The sequence below is a fragment of the Nesoenas mayeri genome (genome assembly GCF_963082525.1).
Source record: "Nesoenas mayeri genome assembly, chromosome: 10".
Classification (NCBI taxonomy): domain Eukaryota; kingdom Metazoa; phylum Chordata; class Aves; order Columbiformes; family Columbidae; genus Nesoenas; species Nesoenas mayeri.
In genome coordinates this window covers 1525835-1547309 of record NC_137560.1, presented here as the reverse complement: position 1 = coordinate 1547309, position 21475 = coordinate 1525835, and the positions used below count along the sequence as shown (strand labels likewise).

Here is a 21475-nt window from a genome sequence, read left to right as displayed (position 1 = left end):
GTGTCTGAGGACATTGTCCAGTCTCTTCTTGAACACTGTCAGGTTGGGGCTGTGACACCTCCCTGGGGAGCCTGTTCAGTGTCCAGCACGTCTGGGGGAAGAACCTTTTCCTCATGTCCATCCTAAACCTCCCCTGGCACATCTTCCTGCCATTACCTTGGGCTCCTTCACTAGTCACCAGAGAGAGCAGATCAGTGCCTTCCCTTCCTCCTCCCGTTGTAGGAAGCTGTAGCCACCATGAGGTCTCCTTTGAGTCTTTTCTTCAGCTCTGATAGTGAGAAACTCCTTGGTTTGCTTTCTGAAGCAGAAAGGAGAAGCCATGACCTCCATTCTCTTTCCCTGCAGGCTGCAGACACCCATCTCGCTTCCCCACCTGCTCTCACCCAGCATCTCTCCACATTCACTGCTGTGTCTGCACCCTCACCGGCTGCTCTTTGGCACACAAACCATGGGCTGATCCAGCTCCCTCTGGGTCACCTCTTGCACCACAGCACTGCCCATCCAGTGACATTTCTTACTCCTGATATCCAGTCCTCACCTTCCAAGTAGACTTCTTTTTTCTCTTTCCTGCTTCTTCCCACTATCAAGAAAAGCTCGACCATCTCATAAACTGCCCTTCATGCAGGGAACCCAACCCATTAGGCTTCTTGTGGTCTTTTACCTGACCAGAGAGAAGTCACCTCACCATGACCTTCTAAATCCCATGAGTGCTGCTGGCCTTTCAGCTTCTCTGACAGACACGACCATGTCCCTGCCACTGTCCCGTCATGTTCTCAGGTGGGATGGACACGACAACCCGTCTCTCTTCCTGGGTAAGACCTGTGGGCCTTTGGGCAGAGGTTCTTTCCCAGCCATGTCCCTGCTGCTGGGCTGTCACCTCCAGACACAGAACTGACCCCACTGTCCCCTTCACAGCCACATGATTCCACATGGATAATGAGTGTCTGAGACTTAGCTGACCTCATAATACAGAACCCATCCATCCCCCTCCCCATAGCCCAGGGCCTGACCTGATATTAGTGTGCTTGTTGTATCAAATTAACCATACGTATTTCCCTCTAAATGTTTGAGTGGAGAAACTTTCTTTGCAGTAACTGTTGTTTTTATGTTGACATCATTTCTATCTCCTCTTCTGCCTCTTTTTTTGTTTTTCTTTTCTGCAGATATTCTATATTCAAAAAATGTGTCCAAGGGAAAGACTCATTGAATCATAGAGTCAGCCAGGTTTGAAGAGAGCCCTGAACATCTTCTTGCTTCACTCTCCTTCCCAAAGCAGGTGACCAGGTGAGGTTCTTCAAGGTCTTCGCTCAGCTTTACATCATCTGCATCACAGCACAGAAGGGAGAATAAAGACCTTCAGCAGTTTTGGCCCAAATGCTGGTCACTGGGGGATGACACACTAACTGCACAGAGGACACTGCATCGCAGATGATATTTGGGCTTGATGTTTCAGTAAACTTCCCACCAAGCATCCACTTCTTCAGCACAAACTGCCTCAATCCGTCTATAAGGACACCACAAGAGACCATGTCCAAGGCCTGGCACAATTTCATACACACAACATGCCTGTCTTTCCCCTACCCATTTTGGTTCATAAGTCTCTTTCTTGTCCTTCAAGTGCCTGCAGATGGCTGCAGGAGGACTTGTCCCATTACCTTCCCAGGGACAGAGACAAGCTGAGCAGCCTGTGATTCCCCCATTCTCCTTCCTGCCTTTCTTGAAGATGGGTTTGACGCATGCCAGGACCTCCTCGATTGCACTGTCATTTTGAAAACACAATCCAGAATCACAGGGCAACTGAGGTGAATCTCACTGGATCAGTGGGGTTTGTTCCCAGAGTCACATACACAAATGTCAGGGTTGTGGCAGGTGTCCATAACTGAGTTGGCTTTGTGGACTCTCATCTGAGGCAGAATCATAGAACCATAGAATACTCTGATTGGAAGAGAGCCTTGGGATCATTGAGTTCAACCATAACCCAGCTCTCACACTAAACCATGTCCCTGAGAACCTCATCTAAGCCCCTTTTAAATCCCTCCTGGGATGGTGACTCCCCCTGCTGCCCTGGGCAGCCTGTTCCAATGCCTGACAATGCTTTCCGGGAAATATTTTTTTCCTAATATCCAATCTAAACCTCCCGTGGTGCAATTTGGGGCCATTTTCTCTTGTCCTATCACTTGCTACTTGGAGAAGAGACCAACCCCCTCCATGTTCCAACCTCCTTTCAGGCAGTTGTGGACAGCGAGAAGGTCTCCCCTCAGCTTCCTGTTCCCCAGGCTGAACAGCCCCAGCTCCCTCAACCGCTCCTCATCACACTTGTGCTCCAGACACTGAACAGCTTCGTCGCCTCCTCTGCACTCTCTCTAGTGCCTCACTGTCCTTCTCAAGATGAGGGACCCAAAACTGAACACAGGATTTGAGGTGCAGCCACACTAGTGCTGAGTGCAGCGGCACAATCACTTCTCTAGTCCTGCTGGCCACACCATTCCTGATACAAGCCAGGATGCTGTTAGTCTTTTTGGCCACCTGAGAACACGCTGGCTCCTGTTCAGGCACTGTCAGTCAACACCCACAGATCCCTTTCTACCAGGCAGCTTTCCAGACACTCTTCCCTGAGCCTGTAGTGTTCGTAGAGTTGTGACCCAAGTGCAGGACTCAGCACTTGACCTTGTTAAACCTCAGACAACCGGCCTCAGCCCCATGATCCAGCATGTCCAGATCTCTAGGTATGGCCATCTTCGTGTCCCATGTCATGAGGGATGGACATGGGGACCTCAGTTCAAGGCAGAACATCCTAGTGCTGCATTCAGGCCTTCATGGAACCTGCAGGAATAGCTGATGGCATTTGTACTGAGTCGGGTTCATCTTATGTCCATGATATGCATGCTCATATCTCATTCATACAGTGGAAATATTGGCTTCTGACTTATTCAGTGTCCTTGTGTTGAGGGATGAACAACCTCTCTCAGCTGGGGTGAAGGGCCAGTGCTGGAAATGGTGGTTTTGAGGGGCTGGTCTGTGGTGACTGTGCTGGGCCAGTTTCCCCAGGTTGTCCCATGAACATGGGCACACAGCAGCCCCTGCTCTGCTGGTGCTTCAGGGCTCTCCCAGGAGGCCTGGCTGGGAGAGGACCCTGCTGTGTGCCAGCCCTGCACACTCACACACTTCAGCCCTTCACTGGTATTTTCTTCTCTGGGGCATTTGCCAGTTCAGCCCTCCCACCCCCTCCTGAATTGTGCCACCCCCTGCCCTCTCCCCAGCCGAGCCTGCAGAGCAGCCACACTGGAACTGGAACTGGTCCCACAGCAGTGGGGACCAGTGAGAATGAAGGACAGTGAGAATGTCCATCCAACCGGCAAGCTGAGTGGGTCTCCAGCACAGGCATCTTGCAGACTCAGGTCCAGACTGGCTCCCCAGGACAGCATGAGGCATTTGGCCTAGGGGATCCTCAGGAAGGTCCTCCGGCCACAGTGCCAAAGCCACCTGCCCCAAGCTGCCACCTGCAGCAAAGGGTTTCTCTTTCCATGTTTTTTCTGCACACATACAGTGCCCCACTCTTCTCCTGGAACATCCCATCTCCCCACAGAGCCCTTTCCCAAGAGAGCTGAGCTATGCTGACCTGGCTAGCTGTTCCTGCCCCCCTTCCCACGCTCCATACAGCTGTGAGCTGGCGGTGCTGCTCTGCAGAGCAAGTGGACTGTGGTGCCCAGGGCCATGGGGTGAGTCCACAGGCTCATGCTGGTCAGGGTGGGAGGAAGACCCAGCTCAGGGTGACTCCTGCTTACTCCCCCTCAGCACACAGACATGGCTCCTGCAGCCCCAGAGATCCCAGAGAGAGGATTCTGGGCAAACAAGGCAGTGCAGGGTCCTTCATTTCATTTAAACACACAGAGAGTACAGCTCTGCATTTACACAAAGATTATGGGTCACATAAGACAGGTAGATATGGACATAGACATAAGATGATAAATGATTTTGCTTGTGGAGAGCATTAATAAAACCAAGAAAAGCTAAAACCAAAGAAAACAAAAAAAACCTGCAAAACTCAGGCTGAGCTGTTTATGAGTTATATTACAGATAACATGCAGAAGAAAGAGGTCAGCTCATGACTGCTTTAGGACAGCAAACAGTCATCAGTTTCCTTATGGCATCCTTGAGCTCCTGGTTCCTCATGCTGTAGATGAGGGGGTTCACTGCTGGAAGCACCACTGAGTACAGAACTGACACCACCAGGTCCAGGGATGGGGAGGAGATGGAGGGGGGCTTCAGGTGGGCAAACATGCCAGTGCTGACAAACAGGGAGACCATGGCCAGGTGGGGGAGGCAGGTGGAAAAGGCTTTGTGCCGTCCCTGCTCAGAGGGGATCCTCAGCACGGCCCTCAAGATCTGCACATAGGACACCACAATGAATACAAAACACAGAAATGCTAAACAGGCACTGACCACAAGAAGCCCAGGTTCCCTGAGGTAGGAGTGTGAGCAGGAGAGTTTGAGGTTCTGGGGGATTTCACAGAAGAACTGGCCCAGAGCATTGCCCTTGCACAGGGTCAGTGAAAATGTATTGGGCGTGTGCAGCAGAGCAATGAGAAACCCAGTGGCCCAGGCAGCTGCTGCCATGTGGACACAAGCTCTGCTGCCCAGGAGGGTCCCGTAGTGCAGGGGTTTGCAGATGGCAACGTAGCGGTCGTACGACATGATGCTGAGAAGAAAATATTCTGCTGAAGCTAAAAAGCCAAACAGAAAGAGTTGTGTAGCACATCCTGTATAGGAAATGACCCTGGTACCCCACAGAGAGTTGGCCATGGACTTGGGGACAATGGTGGAGATGGAGCCCAGGACAAGGAGGGCGAGGTTGAGCAGGAAGAAGTACATGGGGGTGTGGAGGTGCTGGTCCCAGGCTATGGTGATGATGATGAGGCCGTTGCCCAGGAGGGCAGCCAGGTAGATGCCCAGGAAGAGCCAGAAGTGCAAGAGCTGCAGCTCCCATGTGTCTGTGAACGTCAGGAGGAGGAACTGGGTGATGGAGCTGCTGTTGGACATTGGCTGCCTGTGGGCAAGAGCACCTGTCATAGGAGGAAAAGATAGTGAAGGTTTAGATGAGACTTTTCTGGGAATAATCAAAACCGTTTCCCACAGACCCTCACACCCCATCACACACAGAGACACTTTTCTTTTTCCAGGAGAACGTCCTGGCTGAGCCCTCGTCTGTGCTTGGTGAGTGTGCAATGAAGAGCAGGGTCTCTGCCCAGGGGCTCCTGGGACTCAGCCTGTCCCTGTGTGATGGGGTGGGCAGGGGCCAGTCCTGGGGTTCAGCTTTGTCAGCTGGAACCGCTCCCGGTGCAGAAGGGACTGTCAGCATCTGTACCCCCAGTCCTGAGAAACTGCGTTTGAGAGGTTTGGTGTTTCTACAGCTCCTTCTCCCCTCCCACCCTGGGCAGTGTTGTTGAGTGCCAGAAACCTGCAGCATTTCTGCTGCACTCAGGGAGAACAGAGCGAGTCCTGCGAGACCAGAGGGTGCCTGTGGGTCAGTGCAGAGTGAGGGCAGCTGCTCTGTCCCTCTGTCCTGCTCCAGCTGCCCTGGGCTGGCACCTTTCTGAGATGGAGGCTGATCACTCTCCCATGTTACCCTGAAAAGCCACCAGGCACTGCTGAGAGCAGAGGGATCCTCCTCAGACCATGACAGGTCTCACCCTTTCCTAAGGTCTCAGCACCCCACGTTTAGCCCAGGACACACACAGCTCATTCCCCAGCCCCACAGACTGCATTGCCCACAGCCCACAGGTCAGAGCAAAGCTGAGACACGTTTGCCCATGGACACACCTGCAGGAAAGGACCCACAAGATCAGGCTGTGTCTCTGCAGCTGAAACTGCCATCCCCAGAGAGCCTGACAGCAAGAACAAGATCCCAACAGCAGTGACCCAGAGCAGGGGAGCAAGAAGGAAAATGCGGTGAGGGTGGGTGTGAGAGAGGCCAGGACAGAGGCAGCCGGGCACTCAGACAGCGTCACCCTTCTCCAGCTGTGCAGCCACCTCCCAGACACCAACACTGCCGGGCAGCTGCTCTCAGCCCCTGTGCTCTGCAGAGGAACTGGAGCTCTGGCTGCACAGGAGCTGCTTCATGCCTTGCAGCCCCCGGCCCTGAGGGCAGAGGCTTTGCTGGGTGGGACAGGAGGCCAGGGGGCTGCTCACAGAAGGGATCTGACCTGCAGGGGGTCACAGGGACTTTTCTCTCTTCTCCCTCCCATAACAATTCCGGGTTTAGTTTCCTCTCATTTCTGATCATTTCCCTGCTGTCTGGAGATTCTCCCCTGGGAGGTGTTTGCAGATGGCAACGTAGCGGTCATAGGACATGATGGTGAGCATAAAATATTCTGCTACTATCAAGAATGCAAATGAAAAGAGCTGTGCAGCACAACCCGAGTATGATATGGCCCTGGAATCCCACAGAGAGTTGGCCATGGACTTGGGGACAGTGATGGAGATGAATCCTAGATCGAGGAGAGTGAGGTTGAGCAGGAAGAAGTACATGGGGGTGTGCAGGTGCTGGTCCCAGGCTATGGTGATGATGTTGAGGCCGTTGCCCAGGAGGGCAGCCAGGTAGATGCCCAGGAAGAGCCAGAAGTGCAAGAGCTGCAGCTCCCGTGTGTCTGTGAACGTCAGGAGGAGGAACTGGGTGATGGAGCTGCTGTTGGACATTTCCTGCCTGTGGGCATGAGGACCTGTCATAGGAGGAAAAGACAGTGACAAGTGAGAGGAGAATAAACAGGCTGTTTCTCATGGAATAGCGCTTCACCGATGGATGGAGGTTTCAGCTCATTCTTTATTTCTACCAAGTGAGAAAAACAGGTCATCACACTTTAAAATGCAGCTTGGACATTTAATTTCTATGAACACACCACTGGGTGAAAACCCCCTAAATTGGTGTCAGAACAAAAACTGACCCACACTCCCACCCCAACCTCAGAGAGCAAGAGCACCAGGGACAGGTGGAGAAACAGAAAAGAACACTGTAGTGTTCCCGAGAAATAAAGCAAGGACAGAAAGGCAGACAAGCATGCTGTGGAACCTTCTCCTGACCCAGCTGTGCTGCTGCCACTCACATAATGACACTGGAGAGCAAGTACTTTTAGCACCTTTTTTGTTTACCACGTTCCAGGAACCCTTCACCTGGAGGTCCAGCTGCTGAGGTGGAGACTTGTGACCTGGACCCCATGGCTTTGGGGCAGAGGGTCTGCTGGGGAGGAGAGGAGACCAGGGGTTGCACTGGGAAATGTGTCTGCACTGGAAAGGATGTGAGAGACATTCCTAACTCCCACCCGCAGCATCTCAGGTCCATCTCCCTCTCCCTGCCCATGTCTGTGCTGCCTGCAGCTGTGTGTCTGTCCCTGGGTCTGCTCCCTGTCAGTGTCACGGACCCCGTCCCACCCGCTGTGTGCTCAGCTCTGTCCTGCTCACACCTCCTGGCACTGCCCAGGGGCAGCTCTGTGTGGGCAGGGGCTCAGGAGCAGCTCAGACACGTCCTAATGAGAACTGGGGTCTCAGTGTCTGCTCCAAAGAGAGAAATAAATCCCCATCTCGCACTGCACACCCGGACGAGCAAGAGTGGAAAACTGAAAGCAAAGACTCCGTCTGACCCACACAGTCCCCTTCAACCCCACAAGCTCCCTGCTTGACCTGCCGGGGATCGCTCCTTCCACCCACAGCTGCTGCCATGGGATCTCCCGGGCAGGCTGAGCACTGACCCTGGCAGGCAGCAGAGTCCCTGCCCCGGCACAGCCCTGGGGTGCAGGGACCCTGCTCTGCAGGACAGCCCCGGGCACCCCTGGGTGCTCCCCCTTCACTCATGCTCAGCAGAAGGGGCCATCATGCCCTGTACCTCTGACAGTGCAGCAGGGAAGCCCTGCTCTGGAGTGTGTTCTTCACTACAACAGAGATACTGTGAGAGAGACCTGACAGATCCTTTAAATTGTGGGATGTATCATCTTTAGATCCCTCCAGGAATCACACCACATAAGAAATAATTAAAAGGTAGAAAAATAATGAAAGAAGCACAATTTGGGGGTAATTCTGTCCAAGAGGTGTACTCTTTAAATTATTAAAACAAAACAGAAGTGAGAGAAAAAGCATTGTTCTAAGAACTTCTTTCAAGATCAAACTGCTGAGGTGTAGTAGATGCTTGGAAAAGCAAGAATGACTGTTAGGAAATTAAAGAGATTTAGGTCATCATGATCATCAGTGAGAATGAGGAGTTCCATGTTACTGTTATCAGTGACAGCACCACTGTTCACAAATAGCCTTCAGAGCATCTCCATTTTTCCTGGGCTCCAAAGCTCATCCTGCTCAGAATTTGACAGGATTGCTGCAAACCCCTGTGACCCAAATCTCTGCAACTGTATCTGCTCAACAGCCTCTTACCCCAGGAAGGGGAAAACTGCCAATGCAGACAACAACCCAGTGCCCAACCTGCCTGGAGAGCCAGAGAAGTTGTGCCACACAGCAGCCGCCTCTGAGGGAAGCTGGAGGTGATGGAATTGCAATGGTTTCAACCCAAATCATAGAATCATTGAATCATTTAGGCTGGAAAAGACCCTTAAGAACATGGAGTTCAACTGTAAAACAAACATTGCCAAGACCACCACTAAACCATGTTCCAAAGTGCCACATCTCCATGTCTTTTAAACACCTCCAGCCATGGAAGCTCCAATCCTGAGGTGGCAGGACACCATTGGCTGCAGTTGGACATAAGATACTGGTCATGGCTGTGAGTTCAGCCCTCGCTGGCAGAATGTCTCACACCCTCACTGAGGAGGGCAGGGGGCTGGGAGATGGGAGCACGTTTCAGTTTCCAGATTCCAGCACAGAGCCCAAACCATCCTGCCCTTGGACTCTGGATCCCATTTCCTGAGATGCAAAGCTGGTAGACTTCTGAGGATAATCATGTTACAGGCATGAATAGTCCTTCCAGTGTTTGTGTAATATGTCTAGGAATGTCAGTCGTATATGCTTATATTTAAATAACTGTAAAATAGTACTCTGCATCCGTGGCAGCCCCTCTGGCAATAACAATTAATTAGGTATTTGCACTATAAGGCTCCATACCCATTCCACAAACACACATCTAAGTGGTTCAGATGACGGGTGGTCTGACAAACGTCACCCTTTGTGTCCCCAGATGATGGACACTGCTCATGTGCCTCTGCAGAGAGTGGCAGGAGCTGGATCCCCTTCTCGGGACAGACTCCTTCCAGGAGAGACACAGACACAGGGGGAACTCATCAGGTCTTTACAGCATTTCACTCGGCATCAGTTTTGACATATTGGGTGCTGTCCTGTGACTGCCCTTTCTGCACAAATGATCATACAAACACAACCATTTAGTGAAACATGGTCATAAAGGGCTGTTATGGACAAGAAATGTAACCATGAACTTTGGAGAGAGCGAGGAAGTTCATAATAAGCAACAGGAAGAACCAAGAAGCTCGAGGCCTCTTCTGAAGAGTGGAAGGCCTGAGCAGCCGTGATTGGCCATTGTAGGTGTGGGAGAGGGTCAGGGCATGTCAGGGAGAAGCAATGAGGTGGCTGATGGCTTCAGTGAACCCTTCCAGCCATGTCTGAGCCCAGAAATGGAAAGCAGTTGATGTCTGCAGGTGGAGGAGGAACAGGAGGAAGATTTTCCTGGGAATATGGAAGGAAGAAAGGCCTCTCTTGGGCTAATCATGTATGGCAGTGCCATTTGCATGCTGTGGGCATGGCTGTGCCTGGGAAATGGGGAATGGCTGCTGCTGGGGTGGCTGTGCTCAGTCATGGCCCATGAGCTGACCCTGCTCTGCTCCTCTCTTACACTGCTCACACTGGGATGGACCTCAGGAATCATCCATGAGCCTGGTGGATGCATGAACCTCCTGGAGTGATGGGTGTGGATCCAAATAGAAGATTAGAGCAAGTGTGGGATTGGGACATTGAGGTGATTGGTGACCTTTGCCAGGAGAATGAAAGAAGCTGGATGTGCTGTGAGGAACTCACAGGCATTTCCAACTCTACAGAAAACCAGAGACTTGCAGTTAAAGCAACATCACTTGACATAAAACTCACAACTAAAACAGAAAACACTCACACTGACCACAGGAAAAGCCTTGAAAAACATTTGAGAAAAATCTACCAGATCCCAGGGGTCAGGGCTCAGCCATTCTGGTGATGAACAAGCATCAAGAGCTCACATGGCAGAAACTTGGGGTTTGCTTCTGCCTTTCACTTCATTGGAGATTTGTCCTTTCAGTATCTGCAGTTCAGGATCATGGCAGCAGAGGGCTCATTGACTTCTAAAATGCTCTTAAATGCCAAGGCTCTGTGAATCATTTTCCTAAAGGCTTCAAGTCTGGTGTGGATGATTAGAGAGATTTCAGGAACAGCCAGACAGAGACCATTTCCATCATAAATAGCAATAAAGCCAAATTCCTTCTGTTTCCTTCCCTGCTTGCCCTTCCCTCCCTTTCCAGAACAGGTGGCATCAGCAGCCTCTAGTTCATATTGATGTGTTGCATCTCCTAATAAAGACTGAATATCTCAGAAAAGTGGGTACCTAAATCACCATGTGAGTGAGGACACAGGCCAGGACACCTCAAGACAAGTCACACTCCTCTGGACCAAGAGGTGGGTGTTTCTGGCAATCTCAGGTGCCACAGCACAGTGATACTTGTGTTCAGAGAGCTGGTCAAGTGACCCATCTCCTGTTCTGTAATGGTGTCTGGGTGTGCTCAGGTCACCCCTGACTTGAGCCCCATCCACTGCTGGGTGTTCTCCAGACTCCTGTCTTCAGGAACAAAGTCCCAGGAGACCTTGCTGGTGAAGATGGAGGCAAAGAAGCCATGAAGAACCTCAGTCCCGTCTGATTCTACTCTTATGAAGTTCAGCAGCAGACCCACATTCACCCTGTGTATTCTCTTACTGCAAGTGATGCTCTGTCAGCTCATCTTGCTGCCCTTCCCGTGCAGGTATCAAGTCCAGCGCAGCTTTGTCATCATCCCCACATCCATGGACAAGGTTTCCAAATTCCTCCTTTGCAGCCTCTCCTGCTCCCACCTCCTGTGTGCTGCCTTTTTACCCTGGAGGTCCATCAGTTCAGAGGAGCAGCCTCACGAGATAAATGCTTCTTTTCATGTGTCCTTGGGGAGATCATTCTTGAGCTTTGAGCAGGATGTCCTATAAGGATTATCAGATTTACTGAGCTCCTTCACCCTTCACACCTACTTCTATGTCACTACTTTGCCCACCAACCCCCAGTATGTCAAAGTCTTCTCCTCTGGATTCCACCAGCCTGTGCTCTGCTTCCTTCCTCCCCTCTGGTGCCTGGGACCCCACTGCTTCCTGGTCCCGACAGATAAGGTGGACACTGATGTTCACATCCCTCACCAGGGTTTCCTTGTTTCCCAGATCCCAGTTCAGGTGAGAATCACCCTTGTTGCCCATCAAGCAGACATGTTAAGCAGTTGGCCCAAGATCCTTTGAAACTGCACCTGCAAATATGCCACGCCAGTGAATGTCAGAACAATTACAGTTTCCCATGGGAACCTGCTCATTGACTGGTGATTTCCTCAGGTTGCTGACAGAAGATCTTTTCCAGTACTTCTCCATGATGCAGCAGATTGTTACACCCAACACACTGTCACCCTGTACTGGGTCTACATGGCAAAGTCTGAGGGTGATTGTGGCTGTGCTACAGTTGTCACCTCTCTGAGAAGACAACAGGAGTTTGACCAATGTCAGACACAGCCGATTTCAGCTGCTCCAGGATGGACCCACTCATTGCCAAATCTGAGCCACTCAGTGATGGTGGCAGCACCTCTGGGATATTGTATTTGAGAAAGGGTAAAAAACGTTGCACAACAGCAGGTGGGAGAGAGAAGGGAGGAGATGTGAGAGAAAAGCACTGCAGACACCAAGGTCATATCCCATAGGACCCGAGCAGGTCCCTCAGCAGGCCAAATCCTGCTCTCCTGAAATCCTGCTCTTGGCCTTGTTCTCATCTCCCAGGAGTCTCAGCTCCACTTTCCCATCCCTGACTGTTCCATCTTGACCAACTCTTTCTGGTTTGTAAGTGTGAAGTCCCACAGGGCACCTCACCCCACTGACTCCTCGGTCACCCATGTCAGGAAGATGTTGTCAATGAGCTCCAAAACCTCCTGGATGGCTGGTACCTTGCAGATATTGGGATATCTCAGGTCTGCCATGAGGACACGGCCCTGGAAACATGAGGCTTCTTTCATTTGTCTGAAGGAGGCCTCATCTCATTCCTCTTCCTCATCAGTGAGTCTGTAGCTGATGTCCAGTCACCACAACACTGCCCATGTTGTTCTGCCCTCTCATGCTGACTCCTCAACCTTCAGCTGACATTGTCTGTCCCCAGGCAGAGCTCCACGCATTCCTGCTGCTCTCCCACATGAAGGGAAGCTATCCCTTTGACTTCAGACCTCTGGCAGTATGAGTATCAGACACCCAAGACCCCACTTTTTCCCCAGGAGATGATATTTATAGTGTCCTGTAACGCCTCATGCTATTATGGTGGGAGAGACACCCTCATCAGGAGAAACCATCTGCGTGCAAACTTTAATACCTGAGCAAATGGAACTTCAGTCCAGGGAGAGTCCAGACCTTGTGAATATCTGTTGTTTGCCCATCAGAAATCTCTGAATTGTGACAAGATGAAATGACGAGGTCTCAGTGACCCTGAGGAGAAGGGCCTGGGCACTACAAGGTCACCACACCAGCCCGTGGTGCACGCTCACCATGAACAAGGCAGCTGCACACGGGGCTGCATGAGGAGGAGCATGGGGACCCAGACACCTGCAGTTCTCACTCCATTCGGTTCAGCACTGGTGTGACCCACACACACGGGATTGTGCCAGTGTGCGGCTTCCCAGTTTGGAGAAGCAGGGAGGAACTGGAGAGTGCAGGGCTGTGCCAAGGCAGGTTCAGCACCTTGTGCACATGGTGTGGGGTGCTGAGGGACCTGGGCTGCTTTGGCCCAGCAGCGCTGGGGAGGCTGCAGAGAGCTGTCTCAATCACTTGAGACACATGAACTGCAGTAGGTCTTTAAGAGAATCCTGGCATGCCTTGCCTCTCCTCTGCCTATGCAGAACCAGCATCACCTTTGCTGGACACCTTACACTTAATCTGTAACCTGTTTTCCAGCCTGCAAACAGGAAGATGCCCCCAGGCAGTGCCTGTGAACAGGCAGGATCTGTAGGGCCAGGGGGAGGGCACAGAGGGTGGGATGGTCTGTGAGCACTGACAGGGAACAGACATGGACAGGGAAACACCTCCCAGGGGAGAATCTCCAGACAGCAGGGAAATGATCAGAAATGAGAGGAAACTAAACCCGGAATTGTTATGGGAGGGAGAAGAGAGAAAAGTCCCTGTGACCCCCTGCAGGTCAGATCCCTTCTGTGAGCAGCCCCCTGGCCTCCTGTCCCACCCAGCAAAGCCTCTGCCCTCAGGGCCGGGGGCTGCAAGGCATGAAGCAGCTCCTGTGCAGCCAGAGCTCCAGTTCCTCTGCAGAGCACAGGGGCTGAGAGCAGCTGCCCGGCAGTGTTGGTGTCTGGGAGGTGGCTGCACAGCTGGAGAAGGGTGACGCTGTCTGAGTGCCCGGCTGCCTCTGTCCTGGCCTCTCTCACACCCACCCTCACCGCATTTTCCTTCTTGCTCCCCTGCTCTGGGTCACTGCTGTTGGGATCTTGTTCTTGCTGTCAGGCTCTCTGGGGATGGCAGTTTCAGCTGCAGAGACACAGCCTGATCTTGTGGGTCCTTTCCTGCAGGTGTGTCCATGGGCACACGTGTCTCAGCTTTGCTCTGACCTGTGGGCTGTGGGCAATGCAGTCTGTGGGGCTGGGGAATGAGCTGTGTGTGTCCTGGGCTAAACGTGGGGTGCTGAGACCTTAGGAAAGGGTGAGACCTGTCATGGTCTGAGGAGGATCCCTCTGCTCTCAGCAGTGCCTGGTGGCTTTTCAGGGTAACATGGGAGAGTGATCAGCCTCCATCTCAGAAAGGTGCCAGCCCAGGGCAGCTGGAGCAGGACAGAGGGACAGAGCAGCTGCCCTCACTCTGCACTGACCCACAGGCACCCTCTGGTCTCGCAGGACTCGCTCTGTTCTCCCTGAGTGCAGCAGAAATGCTGCAGGTTTCTGGCACTCAACAACACTGCCCAGGGTGGGAGGGGAGAAGGAGCTGTAGAAACACCAAACCTCTCAAACGCAGTTTCTCAGGACTGGGGGTACAGATGCTGACAGTCCCTTCTGCACCGGGAGCGGTTCCAGCTGACAAAGCTGAACCCCAGGACTGGCCCCTGCCCACCCCATCACACAGGGACAGGCTGAGTCCCAGGAGCCCCTGGGCAGAGACCCTGCTCTTCACTGCACACTCACCAAGCACAGACGAGGGCTCAGCCAGGACGTTCTCCTGGAAAAAGAAAAGTGTCTCTGTGTGTGATGGGGTGTGAGGGTCTGTGGGAAACGGTTTTGATTATTCCCAGAAAAGTCTCATCTAAACCTTCACTATCTTTTCCTCCTATGACAGGTGCTCTTGCCCACAGGCAGCCAATGTCCAACAGCAGCTCCATCACCCAGTTCCTCCTCCTGACGTTCACAGACACATGGGAGCTGCAGCTCTTGCACTTCTGGCTCTTCCTGGGCATCTACCTGGCTGCCCTCCTGGGCAACGGCCTCATCATCATCACCATAGCCTGGGACCAGCACCTCCACACCCCCATGTACTTCTTCCTGCTCAACCTCGCCCTCCTTGTCCTGGGCTCCATCTCCACCATTGTCCCCAAGTCCATGGCCAACTCTCTGTGGGGTACCAGGGTCATTTCCTATACAGGATGTGCTACACAACTCTTTCTGTTTGGCTTTTTAGCTTCAGCAGAATATTTTCTTCTCAGCATCATGTCGTACGACCGCTACGTTGCCATCTGCAAACCCCTGCACTACGGGACCCTCCTGGGCAGCAGAGCTTGTGTCCACATGGCAGCAGCTGCCTGGGCCACTGGGTTTCTCATTGCTCTGCTGCACACGCCCAATACATTTTCACTGACCCTGTGCAAGGGCAATGCCCTGGGCCACTTCTTCTGTGAAATCCCCCAGATCCTCAAGCTCTCCTGCTCACACTCCTACCTCAGGGAACCTGGGCTTCTTGTGGTTAGTGTCTGTTTAGGATTTGGATGTTTTGTGTTCATCATGCTGTCCTACGTGCAGATCTTCAGGGCTGTGCTGAGGATCCCCTCTGAGCAGGGACGGCACAAAGCCTTTTCCACCTGCCTCCCTCACCTGGCCGTGGTCTCCCTGTTCCTCAGCACTGCCATATTTGCTGACCTGAAACCCTCATCCATCTCCTCCCCATCCCTGGACCTGGTGGTGTCTGTTCTGTACTCCGTGGTGCCTCCAGCAGTGAATCCCCTCATCTACAGCATGAGGAACCAGGAGCTCAAGGATGCCCTGTGCAAACTCATATCCCTCTGGTTTCTGAAGCAATAAACTGGCCATCTTCTTCTATACAGGAGTTTTAATGTAGCTAATTACAACCCCGGCCTGTCAACTGGATTTTCTGGTGTTGTTCGTTGTTTTCTTATGGTGATAATGTTGTCAACCCCTTTCTAATTCACTGCTGGCTTTTCTTTTATAACTGTTGGCTGCTTAAATGAGCAGCAGTGCTCTCCTTGTCTCTAGAAAGAATAAAAGGCTCTTAAGTGACTTGTTTTTCACTATATCCTTCCTGCAAAGGCTTTTTGGAGCTGCAGGGACAGTTCCTGTGTGTGGGTGGAGGGGAAAAAAGCTCTGGCATGTCAGCCCTGCCAGGGAGCAGCAGCGCTTGTTCTCCCAGAGCTGTTCTGGTTCCACTCCACACTCTCCTTCTCATCCCTGGTGTTGGTGCAAGGCCTGAGTGCTCTGGCAGCTTGGTCACCGTCCTGCTGTGTGTCAGTGCTGTGGGCACAGGCAGGGACAGGCAATCAGCACTGCTGTGACAGAGCTGGCCTCAGAAACAGTACTTGCACAAGGAAAAGTGATCTTCTTTGGGCAGTGCATGATGGTTTATATCTTCTTGCAAAGTTTCTCTCAAGCTTATTCCTACAGAAGTGGCCACAGATGAAACATCAGTGTGCAGCTGAACAGTGTGTGTGCAGGGCTGGCACACAGCAGTGTCCTCTCACAGCCAGGCTCCTGCCAGAGACCTGCAGGACCAGCAGAGCAGGGGCTGGGCTGTGCCCCTGTGCACTGGACACCCCGTGGAAGGAGCCCCAGGTCAATCACCATGGACTGGCCCCTCACAACCTTCTTTTCCAGCACTGGCCTCTCACCCCAGCTCAGAGGTCTTTGTCCTTCCATGGAATTACACCGAATGAGTAGGTCAGAGGTTCATGTTCACATTGTACAGATGAGATGTGAGCATGTTCATCATGTATGTGAGGTAAGATGAACATGAATGAGAACAAACACCATCAGCTATTCCTTGGGGTTCCATGAAGGCCTGTGAGACAGACAGTTCATTGAGGTCCCATCATGTTGGGACTCATATTCCATAGGAAACCACCAGAATGCAGCACTGGGATGTGCTTCCTTGAACCAATGTCCACTCTTAATTATGAGGGACATCAAAGATAAATGTAGAACATGGTGACACACCACGGGGCTGAGGTGCCTCCCAGCCTTTGGGAATAGAAACAGGAGCCTAGAGAGACACTGTGACTGCTGCCTCTGTGTGTATAAAGGAAACTGTCTGTCCCTGAATATCTCAATGTGATTTAAGAATTCACAAGGCCAGCTCAGATGTGGACACCTGACAGAACCGTGGTATTTCTGTGTGTGACTCCAAAGACAAACCCCAGTGGAACAGTGAGATTCATCTCAGCTCCCTTGGACAGGCTCATTGCAAGTGTCCCTATTTGCTACCTCTCCTTTGCTATTTTCATCCTGGGAGAATGACAGGATGCTCAGCCTACGTCTGTCCCCGGGAGGGTGACGGGCCACATTCTCCTGCAGGCAACTCCAGGCATTTGAAGGACAAGGAAGGAATTGCTGAACCCAAATGGGCAGGGGAAAGAAACGCATGTTGAGGACATGGAGTTTTGCAAGGACCCAGACATGGTCTACTGTGGTGCCTTAGAGCAGATTGGTGAGACAGAAACTGTCCAGAGGTGTTTGTGACACACACTGTCCAATGGGGTTTGTGACACACACTCTGTTCAATGGGGTTTGTGACACACACACTGTCCATGGGGGTTTGTGACACACACACTGTCCAATGGGGTTGGTGACACTCACGCTGTCCAATGGGTTTGTGACACACAAGCTGTCCAATGGGTTTGTGACACACAAGCTGCCCAGGGGCGTTTGTAGACACACGGTGTCCAGGGGTGTTTGTGACACACACAGTGTCCAGGGGCGTTTGTGACACTAACGCTGTCCAATGAGGTTTGTGACACACACACTGTCCAATGGGGTTTGTGACAAAAATGTTGTACAGGTGGGTTTTTAACACACACTGTCCAATGCGGTTTGTGACACAAGGGCTGTCCAATAAGGTTTGTGACAGACACGCTGTCCAGGGTCATTTGTGACACAAACGGTGTCCAGGGGTGTTTGTGACAAACACTCTGTCCAATGAGGTTTCTGACTCACACACTGTCCAATGGGGTTTGTGACACACACGCTGTCCAATGGAGTTTGTGACACACCCTGTCCAGGGGCGATTGTGACACAAACGGTGTCCAGGGGTGTTTGTCACACAAAATCCTTCCAATCGAGTTTGTGACACACACGCTGTCCAGGTCTGGTTTTGACACACATAGATTCCAGTGGGGGTTGTGACAAACGCATTCCAATGGGGTTTGTGACACATACGCTGTCCAATGGTGTTTGTACCACACACAGTGTCCAATGGGCTTTGTGATATACACACTGTCCGGGGGGTGGCTGTGACAAACACCCTGTCCGATGGGGTTTGTGACACACACGGTGTTCAATGGGGTTTGCGACACACACACTGTCCAATGGAGTTAGTGACACACACACTGTCCAGGGGGGTTTGTGACACACACACTGTCCAGGGCGGGTTTTGACATACACTGCCCAATGGTGTTTCTGACACACACGCTGTCCAGTGGGGTTTGTGACACACAAGCTGTCAAATCAGGTTTGTGACTCACAAACTGTCCACGGGGAGTTGTGACACACACGCTGTCCAGGGGTTTGTGACACACACCCTGTCCAATGGGGTTTGTGACACACACGCTGCCCAATGGGGTTTGTGACTCACACGTTGATCAATGGGGTTTGTGACATGCACACTGTCCAATGGGGTATGTGACAAACACCCTGTCCAGGGGCGTTTGTGACACACACACTCTCCAATGGGGGGTTTGTGACACACACACTCTCCAATGGGGTTCGTGACACACAAGCTGTCCAATGGGGTTCGTGACACACACACTCTCCAATGGGGTTCGTGACACACAAGCTGTCCAATGGGGTTCGTGACACACACGCTGTCCAGGGATATTTTGGACACACACCGTTTCCAGGGGGGCTTGTGAACACACACGGTCCAATGGGGTTTGTGACACACACGCTGTCCAGGGATATTTTGGACACACACAGTTTCCAGGGGGGCTTGTGACACACACGCTGTCCAATGGGGTTTGTGACACACACGCTGTCCAGGGATATTTTGGACACACACAGTTTCCAGGGGGGCTTGTGACACACACGCTGTCCAATGGGGTTTGTGACACACACGCTATCTAGGGGCGTTTGTGACATACACGTTGTCCAGGGGTGTTTGTGACACACACAATTTCCAGGGGGGGTTGTGACACATGCTGTCCAATGGGGTTTGTGAGACACACCCTGTCCAGGGGCGTTTGTGACACAAACGGTGTCCAGGGGGGTTTGTGACGCATACCTGTAGGAAGTTAGGATCTGGAGGCCAGAAGATCTCGTGCTATACAGAAAGATAGTAGCCCCTCCCTAGGTAGGTAGGAGTATGTGAGGCAAGCAGATGGACGTGACGTTGTAAACCTAAGGTATATAACGCTGTGTTAGTTGTTAATAAACGCCATTTGCTTTCCACCACAGTGGCGTCTGTGTGCTGTTGGACCGAGCGACCTGGGATGTGGTCACTGTGCTGTCTCTGAACCAGGTCGTCACTGCCCACTGAGAGGCAACAGGAAGGGAAGAGAACAAAGGGACTGAGAAACAAAGCAAAGTTTACATCAAAATGAAGAGACTGGAAAGGGAAAACATGCAGCAATGAGCTGGAGGAAGAGGAAAAGAGGGCTGAGGAGCAGGAAAGAGGATGAGAAGACCAAGAAAAGGCAGAGCCAGCTGGACAGGGAAGATACAGCGAGAGGGGATGGGGCTGGGAACAGGCAAGGAAGACAGAAAGACAAACAGGACAGAAAGACATCAAGAAGGAAAAGGGGCAGTAACCTGGACAGAGATGGAGAAAGAGGCAGCAGGGCAAGGGCAGACAGGCAGAAAGACAGAGAGGGAGCAGGAGAGAGAAAGAACAATAAGGGTTGGGGCAGGATAGAGATTGGGAAAAAATCCTGGGGTGGGCAGCAAGAGGGAGAAGGAGTAAAAAAGAAGAGGGGCAGGAATAGGCGCAGGGAGCAGGACAGAGGGATACAGTGAGAAATGATGGGGCACGGAGCAGGACAGAGCAACAGACAAGAATGACGACAAAGAGAAACCGGGGATGATGAGAACACAGAGGGGTGGAGACGGAGAGGGAGATACGAGAAACCCTGCACAGAGATTCAGAAGGGTGGGGGAATAGGTGAGGAAGCAGCAGAGGGACAGAGGGAGAAGAGATGAAGAGGAAGAAGGGCACAGCAGGAAAGAGGAGGGAGCAGGGAGAGACTGAGACACAAAACAGGGTGAAATGTCCCCAAAGGCCCAGGACTCACCGCACTTCCTGCTCTCTGCACTGCCAGGCAAGCTGTGGAGATCAGGCACTTCTGTCTGTGAGAAATGCAGTTGTGATTTGTGCTGAGACATTTGATGTTTACAGATACAACCAAATGAGGCTCGGGCTCTGAACCTGCAAAAAGGAAAAGGTGGGTAAGTTCTACATAAAAAGTTTGAAACTTGTTTATGAGGTTATATTGATAGAGGGAGCTAACATTTTCAGGGTTAACCAACCACATAATAAGGGCCTACTAACGAACTAACACCCAGCGCTGTTTTGCTTATGGTCTAACGAACAAGTGTTTAAGGAATACAATTAAGGAATTGAATTAAACGTTGTTTATCCATAGAAAAAGCCTAAGTTATTTATTTCATTGCTTTACAACAAGTGATTGAATCTGCTATAGAAAAGTTCAACCCCCTCCTCTATAGCAAAGGACAAAAGAAAGTATGGATTTTTGTTGCATCTAATCCATAATGCAAGTACCAATTAAAACGTGTCTGCTGGAGTGGATATCCTGGACACGAACAGGCAGGTTCCTGGTGTTGTGCCCATGGTGATTCATCCACTGTGGCCGTGGGTGTCAGGCCTTGATACAACAGACACAAAACCTTGGGAGAGACGTGATCACAGTAAAACGCTTAAAGATAATGAGCTAGCACACTTGATTTAGTCTTTATTTAAAAATACACATGGCTGCTGTCTTTTTCCAGTTTAGCTATGATGGGCTCCAATATCTCTATTAATTCTAACTACAACACGTGACAAAAATTAAGGGGGGAAAGCTTTGTTTTTACAAGGGTAAATACAGTCTAAATCGTAATTTGGGAAACAGATAAAGGGGTGTAGCAGATGAGGCACAGACTCTCTTTAAGATGCAGAGAGACATTTAATACAAACTCAGGTTTGCATTTGAAACATCGCGGACCTCTGTCCTTGATGTACCAATCCTGTATCAATGCCTCTGTCCCTGATGTACCCACCGCGTATCAATCCCTCTGTCCCTGATGTACCCACCGCGTATCAATCCCTCTGTCCCTGATGTACCCACCGCGTATCAATCTCTCTGTCCCTCATGTACCAATCCCTCTGTCCCTGATGGTTTATGTCCCACACAGTCCTTGCTGCTTGTGTTGTTCCACCAGCGCTTGTTCTCACACTGTGACTCTTGCAATTTCTCACGGGCCTGATGTCACAACCCTGCCACATCTCCCCTTCTTTGTTTAACAATTGCAGCCATAGCAGCGTGTCACTGCACAGCCATTGCACCATTAAAGCTTTTTTCAACCATTCGTTGTGCACAAGAGAAGACACATGGTACACAATCAATAAGTACAGACTCCACATACAAACATTCTAAGCAGCAGGTTAAAGGGCCGTGTTTCGCAATTTTTGTGGCTCCCATAACTGTTACAGAATCGCTACTTAATATTCCCTGCATAGTGTTTAACACAGAATAATGAGCTCCCAGTCAACTAAGAATTCTATTTCTCTGTTCTCCAAGTCAGGATCTATATTA

General features: G+C 51.4%; 1 protein-coding gene across 1 annotated transcript; it reads left to right on the top strand.

Moving 5' to 3' along the window:
* Window positions 1–14591: 14591 nt before the first annotated feature.
* LOC308044086 (olfactory receptor 14A16-like) lies at window positions 14592–15524 on the top strand (the record flags this gene model as incomplete). Its single annotated transcript, XM_080350565.1, has 1 exon — window positions 14592–15524. One exon carries the CDS (start codon window positions 14592–14594, stop codon window positions 15522–15524), a length of 933 nt encoding a protein of 310 aa, XP_080206691.1.
* Window positions 15525–21475: the final 5951 nt, after the last annotated feature.